The 12,518-nt window shown below is 41.4% G+C and overlaps 1 protein-coding gene across 1 annotated transcript in view; it reads left to right on the plus strand.

The window, feature by feature from the left end:
- Positions 1–12,518, plus strand: part of tll1 (tolloid-like 1) — a 408,920-nt gene that overhangs the window by 333,378 nt on the left and 63,024 nt on the right. Inside the window, exon 19 of the mRNA XM_063046335.1 lies at positions 8,966–9,093. Coding sequence (XP_062902405.1) covers positions 8,966–9,093 — 128 coding nt within the window. The remainder of the gene's footprint in view (positions 1–8,965; positions 9,094–12,518) is intronic.

The raw sequence follows: 12,518 nt of genomic DNA on the forward strand, positions 1-12,518 counted from the left end.
TAAAAAAAGTCAATCTGATCCTTGATAAATTTTACAAAATCTGAATCTTGAAGTAAGTTGGAATTAAAACGCCATTGTCTAGTATTAAAAGGTATATCCCCTAACTTAATAGAGAGATTCAATGGTGCATGATCAGATATGACAATGATATCATAGTTACACTCAATTACAGATGGAATTAAACAAGAGTCTATAAAAAAATAGTCAATCCTCGAATAAGTATGATGTATGTCTGAAAAGAAAGAAAATTCCTTATCCTTGGGATGTAGAAATTTCTAAATCTCCGAGATTCCAGAATCGATCAAAAATGAATTGATAAGAGAGGCCGACTTATTCGGTAGTGCCAGAGTTGGTACAGGTTTATCCATCAAAGGATTTAAGCAACAATTAAAGTCACCCCCCATTATCAACACATGATCACTTAAATTAGGAAAGGAGGTAAATAATTGTTTAAAAAATTCAGGGTAATCCACATTCGGGGCTTAAACATTAACCATAACAACTTTCTTATTAAAAAGTAGACCAGTACTTAACAAGAACCTACCATTTGGGTCAGAAAAGGTGTTGTGATGGACAAATGCAATGAAGAATCTATGAAAATTGAAACTCCTCTCACATTAGCTTTGGAGTTTGAGTAATACTGCTATTCCTTCCAAAACTTAAAAAAAAAAACGCTGATTATCTTCTTTCCCCACATGAGTTTCTTGGGCAAAAATAATATGGGCAATCATTCTATGGAATACTTTAAAAATCTTTTTCCTTTTAATCAGATGGTTTAGTCCATTTGTATTCCAAGAAACAAAGTTAATCCTCTGAGCCATGTTAACCATAAATCAGTCTTTTGGTATATAAAGGGTTAACCAGAGTATAAACCCATGTAACCAGAAGAGGAACCAGCATTCGGAAAGGAAACGGAAGTTGCGACAAAGCAGACATTGTTGTAGTTCAGAATTAGCCCCATGAAAAAAGAACAGACCCCCCCACCCACCACCCAAGAACCCTAAAACTAAGCCAAGAGAGGCCAGAAAGCTAACTAAGACTAAATCTACCCCCATTTCTCCAGAAGGCAGCTCCCAAATATATGTTGGTAAAAAGACCACCTAAGAAAAAACTACACTATAACAGCGAAAAAAAACAATAAACTTAACAAATACAGTACAATAAAATACCTTAGCGTTATAATCACTAACATGCTAATAAAATCAAAAGAAAAGAGATACCAATACATATTATTCAATGTAAAATATTTGTAAGGCAAAACAGTTAAGTATAAAAAAAGTCGTATCAGGCAAGAAAAGTATTATGGGGAGAAGAACCCAAAAAGATGGCGCAGTAAAAAAAACAAAGGTATAATAGAAAGAAAAAAAACAAAACGCCATCTTGATTATGCCACAGGGAAAAAAAACATAACATTCCCCCTCATACATTATTTTAAAAATATAGAAAATAACTGATAATAACGGTAAAATTAAGTATAAAGAATACCAACACTTCCGATCAAAACAAAAAGTCTTATACTTATAAAAATCAATCTTCAAAAATGAATCGTATGATTAATAGAAATTGGAAAAAAATTAAAAGGCAAAACCAATATCACAAGGATCTTATATTAATTAAACCATGGCGGCTGATTCAAGTTCTTCCAGAAAGCTTCGAGCAGCATGTGTAGAGTTGAAAAAAAGTCGCGGGCTGTTCAGAGGAGAAATTCTTAAGCGAGCAGGATACAGTAACGCTGGTTTAAGATCATTTTGGTAGCATTCCATCATCAGAGGTTTGAAAGCTAATCGCGCTCTCATTAATTCAGGGCTAAAGTCCTCATACAGCCGGAATTGATGGTTTTCAAATTTAATCATTCCCTGCCGTCGGGCTACTCGTATGAGTTGCTCTTTAACATGGACATAATGAAATCGGATAATTACTGGTCTCGGTTTAGCTTGAGAATCTGATTTATTCCGAAAAATATGGTGAGCACGGTCAAGCAATGAAGGGTCATCCGGGAATTCAGAGCTAAACGCAGTCTTTAAAAGTTTCGAGAAGAATACTGAAGGGTCTCCTGTCTCAACTCCCTCGGGGAGGCCAATTAAACGTAAGTTCTTTCTTCTGGATCTGTTTTCCAAATCAGTAATCTTGAATTTAAGACTCTCCAGCTGTTTATCTGTCAAAGAAACTTTTTGTTCCAAGCTCTCGATTTTTGCATCTTTCTTTCGTGCATCTTCCTTCAGTTCAGTGATAGTGTTTTGTTGCTGTTGAACTTGATGGTCAAGCACACCAAAAGTTTGCAAAATTGCCGTAATCTCTTCTTTAAAGCTTCGGGGTATTTCATCTGCAGATCCCGAAACAAATTCATCAACAATTCATAAGTTATCTCAGGATGTTTAGGATTGGGTTTCTTTTTTCCGTCACCATCGGCATCTTTTGCAGGTTTAGAGTTTCAAACTTTCGGTTTTGTAGGTGGTTCTCTACTCAGCTCTTCGAAGTTCAAAATCCAAACTTAAAAGTAAAATTAAATAAAGGTGATCATAGATATAAAATGAAAAAGTAACAGAGCGAAGCCGAGAAGTGACCTCACTGCGTGAGCGCCATCTGGAGAATCTGAAAAAATTCATTTGGGCCATACTGGCAGCTACTTGTGTGGCCTTTGATTTTCCATTTAATAAAAAAGGAATTCAGACAGTTAGATTGAGGCTGAAATTCCACCATGCATCCCCAACATTTATTCATAATATTTGAAAAAAATTGCAAAGAATTGAAAACTAACTTGGGAAGCTTCCTGCAAAGTCTTTTAACATGTGATGGGTAATTGTTGTGCTCCAAGTTTAATGACATCTGCACCAGTAACTACAACAGCTTTTAAATTGTCTGCAGATGAATTCTCACTGTAAGTTTCCTGTCAGACAGAATCCCCACTGCAGTACAACATAGGAAACAAGTCCTCATCACTGGAGCAATAAAATATTCCTTCCAATCCTGTAATGGATCTTTTCTCCATAAAATAGATGGCTGAGCTGACACCTGCAAAGAAATCTATGAATGTGGTGTACTGGTGAAGATTTCAGGGGCAGGGCGATGCCCTGATGAGAAAGCTGATTCTGGCTTGGGACCTTCCACAGGTCAGACCAACTGAATGACCTGTGGATGGTAGCCTCCCATGTTTTCCATCTTCCCTGGTGGACCTGTGTCACTGCCTTCACCCTGTAGCTCTCCTGTTCTGTCCTTGTCACCTCCTCCACTACCAGGCTTTCATCTCTTTCTTCGAGGCCTTGGATATGAAACATTTGCCTTCCCCAGCCAAGTCCTGCATGTCTAGCCTGGACTCTGCCGGGAACCTCTGGGTGCTGCAGCCCGCTGATGGCCTCTCCATTTACAGCCGGTATGGACTGGGGCGGTGGCACCCCTCACCAGCAGGTTGGTGGACTTCCTCAGCTCAACGACCAGTCAGGTTTTCTCCTGCTTGTACCCCAGGCTGATGGATCTCCATGGCAGGTGCAACATGCTTTTCCCAAAGAGGCGAGGTTCTGAGATATACCAAGACTCCCCAGCCCCTTCCACATGGATGAGTTGGCTATCCCATCCATCCCACTGGCTGTGGATGAGGGAATTTTACACTTTTTCAGAGGCCACATCACCCCTTTGGTACAGAGTGAACTGGTAGCATCACACTTCATAATTTCTGCATAGTTGGCTCTGGTCAATTCTGACCAGGCCCTCTGTTAGCTGTTTCTGTGCTACTTTTCCCATATGCTTGTCAGTGAACTCTGTGAACTCTGTGAAGTACTGCCTCCCAAGGCTTTGGATGAGCTGCCTGGCCAACAATGGGATTTCCTTGCGCACTGTAACAAAGGTGATGTTGTCGCTTTTGACCCCTTTTCAGAGGGGACAGCTTTGTGGCTTGGAGGGCTTGATCTTCATCCTTGTCCATGTCACTAGCTCCTCCAGCCCCTTCAGCAGCCGCCTTGTGCATGCGGCTGTCAGAAGAACGTTTGTGACATCATCCATGTAGCCTCTCAGTGGAGGAAGCCTCTCAGTGGAGGAAGCCTCTATCCTGACTGTAGATTTATCCCTCCAACCACCTGCATCGCTCCAATAGGAATGATCTTGGAGGCTGCCACAAACAGGATGGGAGAGATGGAACACCTCATTGTGATACCTACGTTGAGATGCCGCCACCTCCTTGTAAAGTCTCAAAGAGAAGCCCATCTGCAGGTTACTGAAGTAATCAAAGTTCCAGCCTCTAATGCAGTCAGGAATGTAAAAGAACTCAATTGCAAGATGGATGAACTGGTGAGGGACAGATCCATAGGCATTCACAAGATCCAGCTACACAATGTGTCGGTTACCTTTCTCATGCTTGGCTCGTTGGATCTGGTCCCATATCAATGATGCATGCTTCACAGAGCCTGGGAAACCTGGAACTCCTGCCTTCTGGCAGCTGGTGTCAATCTATGCATTGCCCATGAGGGAGCTGGTCATCCTCTTAGCCATGATGGAGAAGATGATTTTCCTCTCGACGTTCAACAGTGCAATGCTCCTGAACTGGTTGATGGAGCTGGAGTTTTGTTCTTTGGGATGAACACCAGCACAGCTCTTTGCCACTCTGATGGGATAAACTGCTTTTTTTTTTTAACACCCTGTCCCTCCCCATCCCTACTCCCTTCTCCCCTCCTCCTCCTTCCTCACCCTCCTCCTTTCCCCACTCCCTCCCTCTCCCTCTCCCTCCCTTCTTACAAATGTACTCTGCCCTTCGCAGCTTCTGCTTCACATTGTTCCACAGCCTCAAGTCCAACTTCGCCTCCGCCTTCCAGTTCTTCCTCAGCTGATGTCGCCTTCATACTAGCTGTTCTATGTCCTCCTCCCTTCCTCCTTTTTCTCAGAGCATCAACTCACTTGATGTCAACTTTGCCAAATCTATCTCTACACAAGCTTGGCTTCCACTCAGCCACGTAGTGCATGTTCTAGGATTGTGCTGAGGTCCCTTTCCAGCCTCAGCCACTTTGTTCACCTGTGGCCACTTGATCTTGTGCCTCCTTCCTAGTTTCATCCTCTTAGCTTTGTGGCATAGCTGCACAGATGAAGGGATGTCACATGTGTTTGTGTGCTTGGGGGGGTGGTCGGGGTTAACCCTTCATTGTTGGGCCTTCCCTCCCTACCAACAAATCACCTCCAGCAATGTTAGATCCTTCAGCTCTGTGATCTTCTACCTGACTTTGGGTCCCTATTGTCTGGTCTGCTGCAGCAGTGCAAGGTTACTGTTGGTCTTTCTCGCTGTGCTTCATTCTCCCCGATGGATTCATAGCCCCCTATATGTTGTCACATTCTCCTGTCCACGCCTGCACTTCCAAAGGATCTTAATCTCACTGTCTACATTCGTTCTGGTCATTGCCATGTATTCCATCCTTCTGGGCCCATTTTCATTCTGCCTCTCAGAGGGCCTTCAGGTTATCTTCTCTTATTCGTCTTCGTTGTCATTGATAGGTCTCTCCGCTATAAGAGATAGTGGATTGGATGACTAACGGCCCACTCCCAGTGTGGGCTTTCCTGCAGTCATCCAGTCTTTCCTGGACATCCTTCAGTCTTCCCTGGACTCCAACTGCCCTTTCACAGTAGCCATTGGATACCCAGAAGTTTCAATGAGATTTATAGGAAGATGTTTCCAGCTTGGCATTGCTGCCTGTCACACTTCCAACAGTGCCCTTGGGTCAGTGTTGAGATTCTTGTGGATGGAAACATTATCAATAGTGAGGAAGTATTGTGGAAAACAAATTCATGTGGATGGAATGGAAAACTATAAATTTACCAAGCAGCCTTTTATATGTGGAACTGAGGCACAACAGCTTTGACAAACTTGAAAAACCACCTCCAGCAGATTGGCAGCGATCCCAAGAATCTTATGCAAGTGTGCCAGGACAGATTTCACTGCAATCAGGGTCACAGGAGGCTGTGATTTAATCTTTCTGTTCAGCTTTGCAAGATAAACTAATACCTAAGTGACATTATTGCCTTCTCTCTTGCCACAGTTTTGTACTCATTACCATTCATCTGTTATAGATAATCATGGCATCCTCTTTCAATCAATAATAAAATCATCAGCAAAAGCATAAACCAGAGGTTCCCAACCATTTTTATGCTATGGGCTCGTACCATTTACCAAGGGGTTTGCAAACCCCAGATTGGGAACCCCTGGCATAAACCAACAGATTTACCAACCTTAGCCCTTGCATAATGAATATAGAATTAAACTAGTCACTCCATTCCATTTTTAGTTTACCCTGTGAATCTGTGCTTCTCCAGGGCTTCATGTGAGATGTTTCCCTAGAGTTGTAACAGTTGAGATTCTCTATTCTCCTGGATAAGTATGTTAAGCAACACTCAGCTCCTTGACTATACTTCAAGTTGTGACAGCACCTTGTTATATACTGTAGCTTCCCATAATGTTGACAGCTGGTCCATATTGCAAAGACCTGGTCCAAGTTCTTCGCAAAGTATGATTGAATTTCTTATCACCTTTCAGACTGCGTAATTTTTACTGGCGTAGTGAACATTTCAATATTACAGCCATTAAGCAACACACAGAATTTTGAAGGAAATGAGGTCACTCAGCAACTATGGAGGTAACACAGGGGCTGCCTGATGTGCTGAGTTCTTCCAATATTCTGTGTTCAAGGTTTCCAGCAACTTCAAAATCTCTTGTGTGTCTCCACTATTGCCATTGATACATCTTGCATGGACCACTGAAATTCTTCTCTGAATGTACTACTGGTGAACTACTCTCTACACATATTGATTCCTCTGGACCTTTACAGCTTCCTCCTCTGTCGAGTGGCTGAGTGGAAGATTGAATTACCGTTTCCTTCCTTCTTCTCCAGTATTTCCATTGTTAAGACATCTAAAATAGAGAAAGAGATATAAACATGGAAAAATATTGAGGAAAGGGAGGAAGCGAGTTCATACATAAACCATCTGAAGATTAGGAGAGGTAGAAGATGTTGTGGAATGAGTGAAGGAGGACTAGGCATGTAAGTGCCTTCATTTTCATTGTTTCTGGACCTGACAATGGCTATTCTCAGAAATTGCTTGTTCCATTGTAGAAATGCAGAAAATGCTGGAAATATGCAAGAGGTCAGGCAGCATTCTCCTCCAGGTTGTCTGCTCTTATCTCCTCCATAAATGATAAAAGATGCTAGTGGACTGGTCCTCCTGTTGCTTGCAGCTAAGTGCCACCCTGTCCATCAGGAGCAGATAGCAATGTGTCCTGATTAAGGAGAGCCATAAGTTATAGTTAAGGGGCCTGATGTACTGTAGTCCATTTATAAGAGGCAGGGGTGAAGCAAGAGTAAATAATTTGAAATGTTGAGCCCTGGCCAATGGAGAATGTTGGTCAGTGAATGAAGGAGTATAGTGCTTCTTAGTTGGTTGTCATATCAAGACCTGTACTGGAGAGTTTATAAAGTGGAAAAGCTGTTGCACTCTCTCAACTTTGGAAGTCTGGGTCCAGTGGTACGAGTAGTCATCACAGACTGCGGTCTTCCTTGGTTGAAGTGGATGACCATGACGTTTTCTGTGCTCTGGCATGCCCTTCACTCTCCACGAAACGTTGTAGAACCGCCTCCCTTGGCCATTGGATCCCATTGTCGATCTCATCCACCCAGTCTGCCGGAGCTGACTTCATGTGCTAGGGCAGGCATGTCTCTGTCACTAGGATATGAAGCCCACTGGCTACCCTCACCTGGTTTAGTCCGCCTGTCAAAGTGGTGTACTGGGGTATGGCTGCTGTTGCGTACAAACAGTTATTTGGAGCCACGGGTGAGAATTGAGTGTTCGGTGGGGAACAGATGTATGGTGCATAGAGCAATGGATAAAGCCTATAGTGATCAGCTGCATAGTACCACAAGGTGCAATGAGACAAAATCAGATAGAAAGAATCTCTGGCCTGCCTTTTCCTATTTTAAATCTGAGAATTGCAAGTATCTGCATGGCAAAAGCTTTGTTCATATTGAAATGTAGTGGGGAACAGTGCTGACGAAGGGTCTCCGCCTGAAACGTCGACTGTACCTCTTCCTACAGATGCTGCCTGGCCTGCTGCGTTCACCAGCAACTTTGATGTGTGATGGGGAACAGTGCTGACTGCTTCCCATGCACTCAGCAATTATAATTACTGGGAAATGTAACCTAGAGCAACCAATCAATCTAGCCTTGTAATCTGCTTCTGTATTGCTTCTGACCAAATGCAGCTAGGAAGGACCAATCTATTTGTTTGTGTCGATGCAGACAGGGAATTTTGTTGACTCAACTGGCAAATGACCTGTTCTGAAGATGCACAATCCTGATAATGACCGAGGGGTGTTTAGCTACATGTAATCCCTAGTCCGGAGCTAGGCTGTCTTGAGTATTGTACCCAGTCTGCAGGTGACCTGGGAGATTAAAATGTGTGTACAACTGCTTCAATTCAGATACAATGCTCTTGAAATTGACCGTACCTATTTAGAGTCTGCTGGGATCAATGGATTCCAATCAGTGGAATAAAATCTGCAGGTAATGGTAAATAGTGGAAGATCACAAGCGTTCTTTTCATGTAATCTTATTAACAATATAGTATTCCTAATAAATCCAATGATATCCAATGAAAAAGCAAAAAGAACAAACCAAGATACTGAAATTGTGTTTTCTGATTATGTTGTGACAAGTTATTCTTTACAGTTATTTTTAAAAAAGACATCTGAATTTCTACTGAGATACAAGAAAGTAAATACAAGAAGTATTTATTCACTAAGATTCAAGGAACATCTCACACTAGCTATCTGCTACTCATTAAATCTTTTCTGTTAATATGCTGCATATTGATAACTAATTTTAGCTTTTCTTGGGACTGTTTATGTACAAATATATTTTGCGTATACAGTATATTGTGATCGTGGCTATAATTTCATTCTACTACTGAACTAACTGCTGGTATTACTTTCTGTCTCAGCTGAATGTGAACACCGGATTTACAGTGCCACTGGCACCATCACGAGTCCCAATTGGCCAGATAAATATCCTAGTCGCAAAGAATGTACGTGGGAAATCTCCGCAACTCCAGGCCACAGAGTGAAGATAGTAAGTTTTTGAATGGAAATGATAACACCTTTCAATACTAACACCAGACAGAAGGGCTGAATATCATGTTATACTTCTTGACTGGACTAAAATCTTAAATACAGTGCCACACTAAAAACTTACATACTCTTCCCCCCACCCCCCAACTTACTCACTCACATATATTCTCACACATACTGTACACATGCAAACCTTCCTATAATGTTTTGATAACCCGTTGGGAGGATCACCATAAAAACAATTGCCTATTTAATAGTCAAACATTTCAGCACAATTACATCATTGCAACTGCAACACAACATTAGTTTGAAGGCACTATCTGTAGTTCAATAATTCAACCATAACAAATGACACCATTTGGCCAGTAGAAGCCAAGTTGAATTTTCAGAAATTACTTCTGTTCGAATTCCCACCTGATTCATAAAGAGCCCGTGGGCCTCTTTAAATCACAGTTTGACTGCTGATCCCTGATTGCTGAGGAAGCCTCACCCCCACCCCCCACCCATCTCTTGGGTCTACAGCTGTAGTCTTCTGTCACCAAACTGAAACTTGCACATGGACCAGTCAATGAATCTGGACAAATGTGAAATTATCATGAGTGTTATTTATATGATTGCAGAACAGATCAATAGGGTCTCCTGATCCCTAAATGTTTCAGATACAACAGGCGTTCTCACCTTCTGGTTAAATTTAAAGTCCATGTTTCTGCATTTGTAGTCTCAGTATAATGCTGCACTTTCTCAGCTTGTAATGCTACTGACCACAGTTGTTTTTGATGAAGTACAGCTGTGATATAAACAGCCAAATGGAAATATATATCTTTCCATTTCCTGTTAGTTCTGCATCAATATCTAAAACACTTAATAGCATCTTCATGCTTCAAAAATAATATTTTGAAAATAATGATTATAAAGAGCTTAAATTTAGCAGGAGATTTGAAAGTCATGAAAATTGAAAAGACACTCCTGTGAGATTGAACACGCTCAGTGTTAGGCAGAAGCTCCCCCTTTCCAATTACGTTAAGCAAGAGGAAATTCCACTTATAATTGAAGCAGTATGAGGTCTCACACAAACCATACTGTACATCATCCACCAGCATTAGATAGTGATTTTTCCAGAGAAAATGTTACACAATGGGCAAAACTTGTGGATAAATAGCACACTGGCAGCATACATAGATAGCTCTTTAAAAATAATAGATACTTGTCCAGTACTGTACTTAATAGAATTGTATGTCTTTAAAATGCAAAAGATCATAAATTTCATTTATAAGTGACATGATATTAAATGGCACCACTACCTAGTTTGATAATTTGTGAAATACAATAGCAGATTCTATTCTGTTCTCCTTTCTACTTCCAACCAAATTTTTGAAGTAACTTTTACTTGCTAGTTAAATTTAGGTTATTGTTGTGAATTTGCTTTTTAAGAGGCATTAATGCACAGTTTAGATCCAATGGTAATTCAGACTACAGTCCAGTGGGATTAAACTCAGTAAGTTTGTGGCAAGAGATTAACCATGTGTGTTAACTGTGTGTTGTCTTTTGCTGCCTTCTATTAAAATGAATGCTGCAACTTGTTCTTAATATGTTGCTAAAATTGTACGTCATCATACTTCAAAAGTGTTATTTATCCAGTATCAAACTAGGTTTAATGGTTAGTGTTGAAGAAGTTTGAGAAGTTAACTGGTTTATTATTTTTTTTAGAAACTTATTTCAAAGAATTTCCTATCTGTCACATTTGACCACTTGCAAAATGTGTATTAGAGGCTGTCAAACAATATAGAACTTACTGACACAAGAAAAGAAATGTAGTTGATTAAGCTGCAAAGTGTAATATATAAAACAGAGTACACAGTCCCTACTGACTTTTTCGAATTAATTAAATTCAAGCATAAAATAGTTTAAATGACAAATATGAAGCTAAAACTTAAAACTTTCATACTTCAGTGAAGAAGTACTACTACTACGTCGACTCAGGCCTAGAGGGCCGGAGTCTGGCACGATGATGGACTCTCCACTTCTCCCTCTCCCTCATCAATGTGTTCAGTTCATCTACATTAGCCGCGCCGCTGTCTTCTAGGAGCGTGTTGACCATAATCTTGGGTGGGCGCCCAGGGTTCATCCTCCCATGCTTGGGCTCCCATATGATGACAAGGCTGGCAGGTAGCTCGGGGTGGTGTAGACAGTGCCCCACTAGTTGCAGTCTTCTTGTCTCGATTTTAGTGGAGAGCATCGGTAGGTCATTATAGAGCTCAACGTTCATCATGTGCTGTTGCCAACTCACATCAAGAGCCATCCGGAGCATTCGTGTATAGCAACCATCTAGAGACTTTCGCGTAGTCTTAGTGAGTGTCCACGTCTCGCGTCTGTACGTGAGAATGGACTCTATGACTGCTATGAAGATCCTCTTTTTAAGCCCTCTGGTCAGGTTCAACTTCCAGATTTCCTTCATGTCACTCATAGCCCACCACGCCAGCGGCTTCCATATCTTTATGTCCTTCTCCGAACTCATCATTCTTGACCCGAGGTACTTGAAGACAAAGACTTTCTTAATGGTATCATTCTTTACGGTCTTGAGAGTACCCTCATTGCAGTTAAACGACTTGTACTCTGCCTTTTTAGTGTTTAGGTAAAGTCCAACTTTATTGCACTCAATTTCCACTTCTGTCAATAGCTGCTGTGCTTCCTCCATCTGGTCAGAGAGCAGGACTATGTCATCTGCAAAATTAAGATCTGTGAGCGTAATTGATCTGATCCTTTTGGTTCGTCCTGGTTTTGTGGTAAAACCAAGCTTGTCATGATCTTTGGTAGCTTGACGCAGAGCGTAATCAAGGACGATTATAAAGGTGTAGGGTGCCAGAGTGTCTCCTTGCAGCACACCAGCTAGGAGCTCGAACACTGCTGTTTCTCCATCTGGTGATACAACTTTCGGCATGGTTTTGGTATAGCTGGACTCTTATTGCTCTCAGTAGATAGTCTGGTACTCAGTAAGCTTTCAGGATCTTCAGCATTTTACCTCGGTGAATGGAGTCAAAAGCACGGCTGGTAGGTTGCTCTTCTTGACTTCCTCGATGATGCTACGGACAGCAAGTATTTGCACTACTGTTGTGTGCTTCTTCTGAAAGCCATTCTGATTGAATCTTAGCTTAGGGTCAACGGCCAAAGAAGCACATTCAATGGAAACAATGATGAAGATCAGTTTCCAGCTTAGCAGTACTGTTTCTTAATCTCCACGGCATTACACAAAAATTACAGCAGCACTCTGGGTGATTTTGATGAAATCATGTTGAAGTCTTGTGTGATCTGAACAAAGGCTATCTGGCTGTTATTATATTTTTTCTTCAATAACCATGTTCCATTACGATTTTCTGCTCCCGCTCTCCAGAATCATCATCGTGGCACTCATTTGCAAAGTTTCCCTGA

This window comes from Mobula hypostoma, chromosome 4, assembly GCF_963921235.1.
Source record: "Mobula hypostoma chromosome 4, sMobHyp1.1, whole genome shotgun sequence".
Lineage (NCBI taxonomy): Eukaryota > Metazoa > Chordata > Chondrichthyes > Myliobatiformes > Myliobatidae > Mobula > Mobula hypostoma.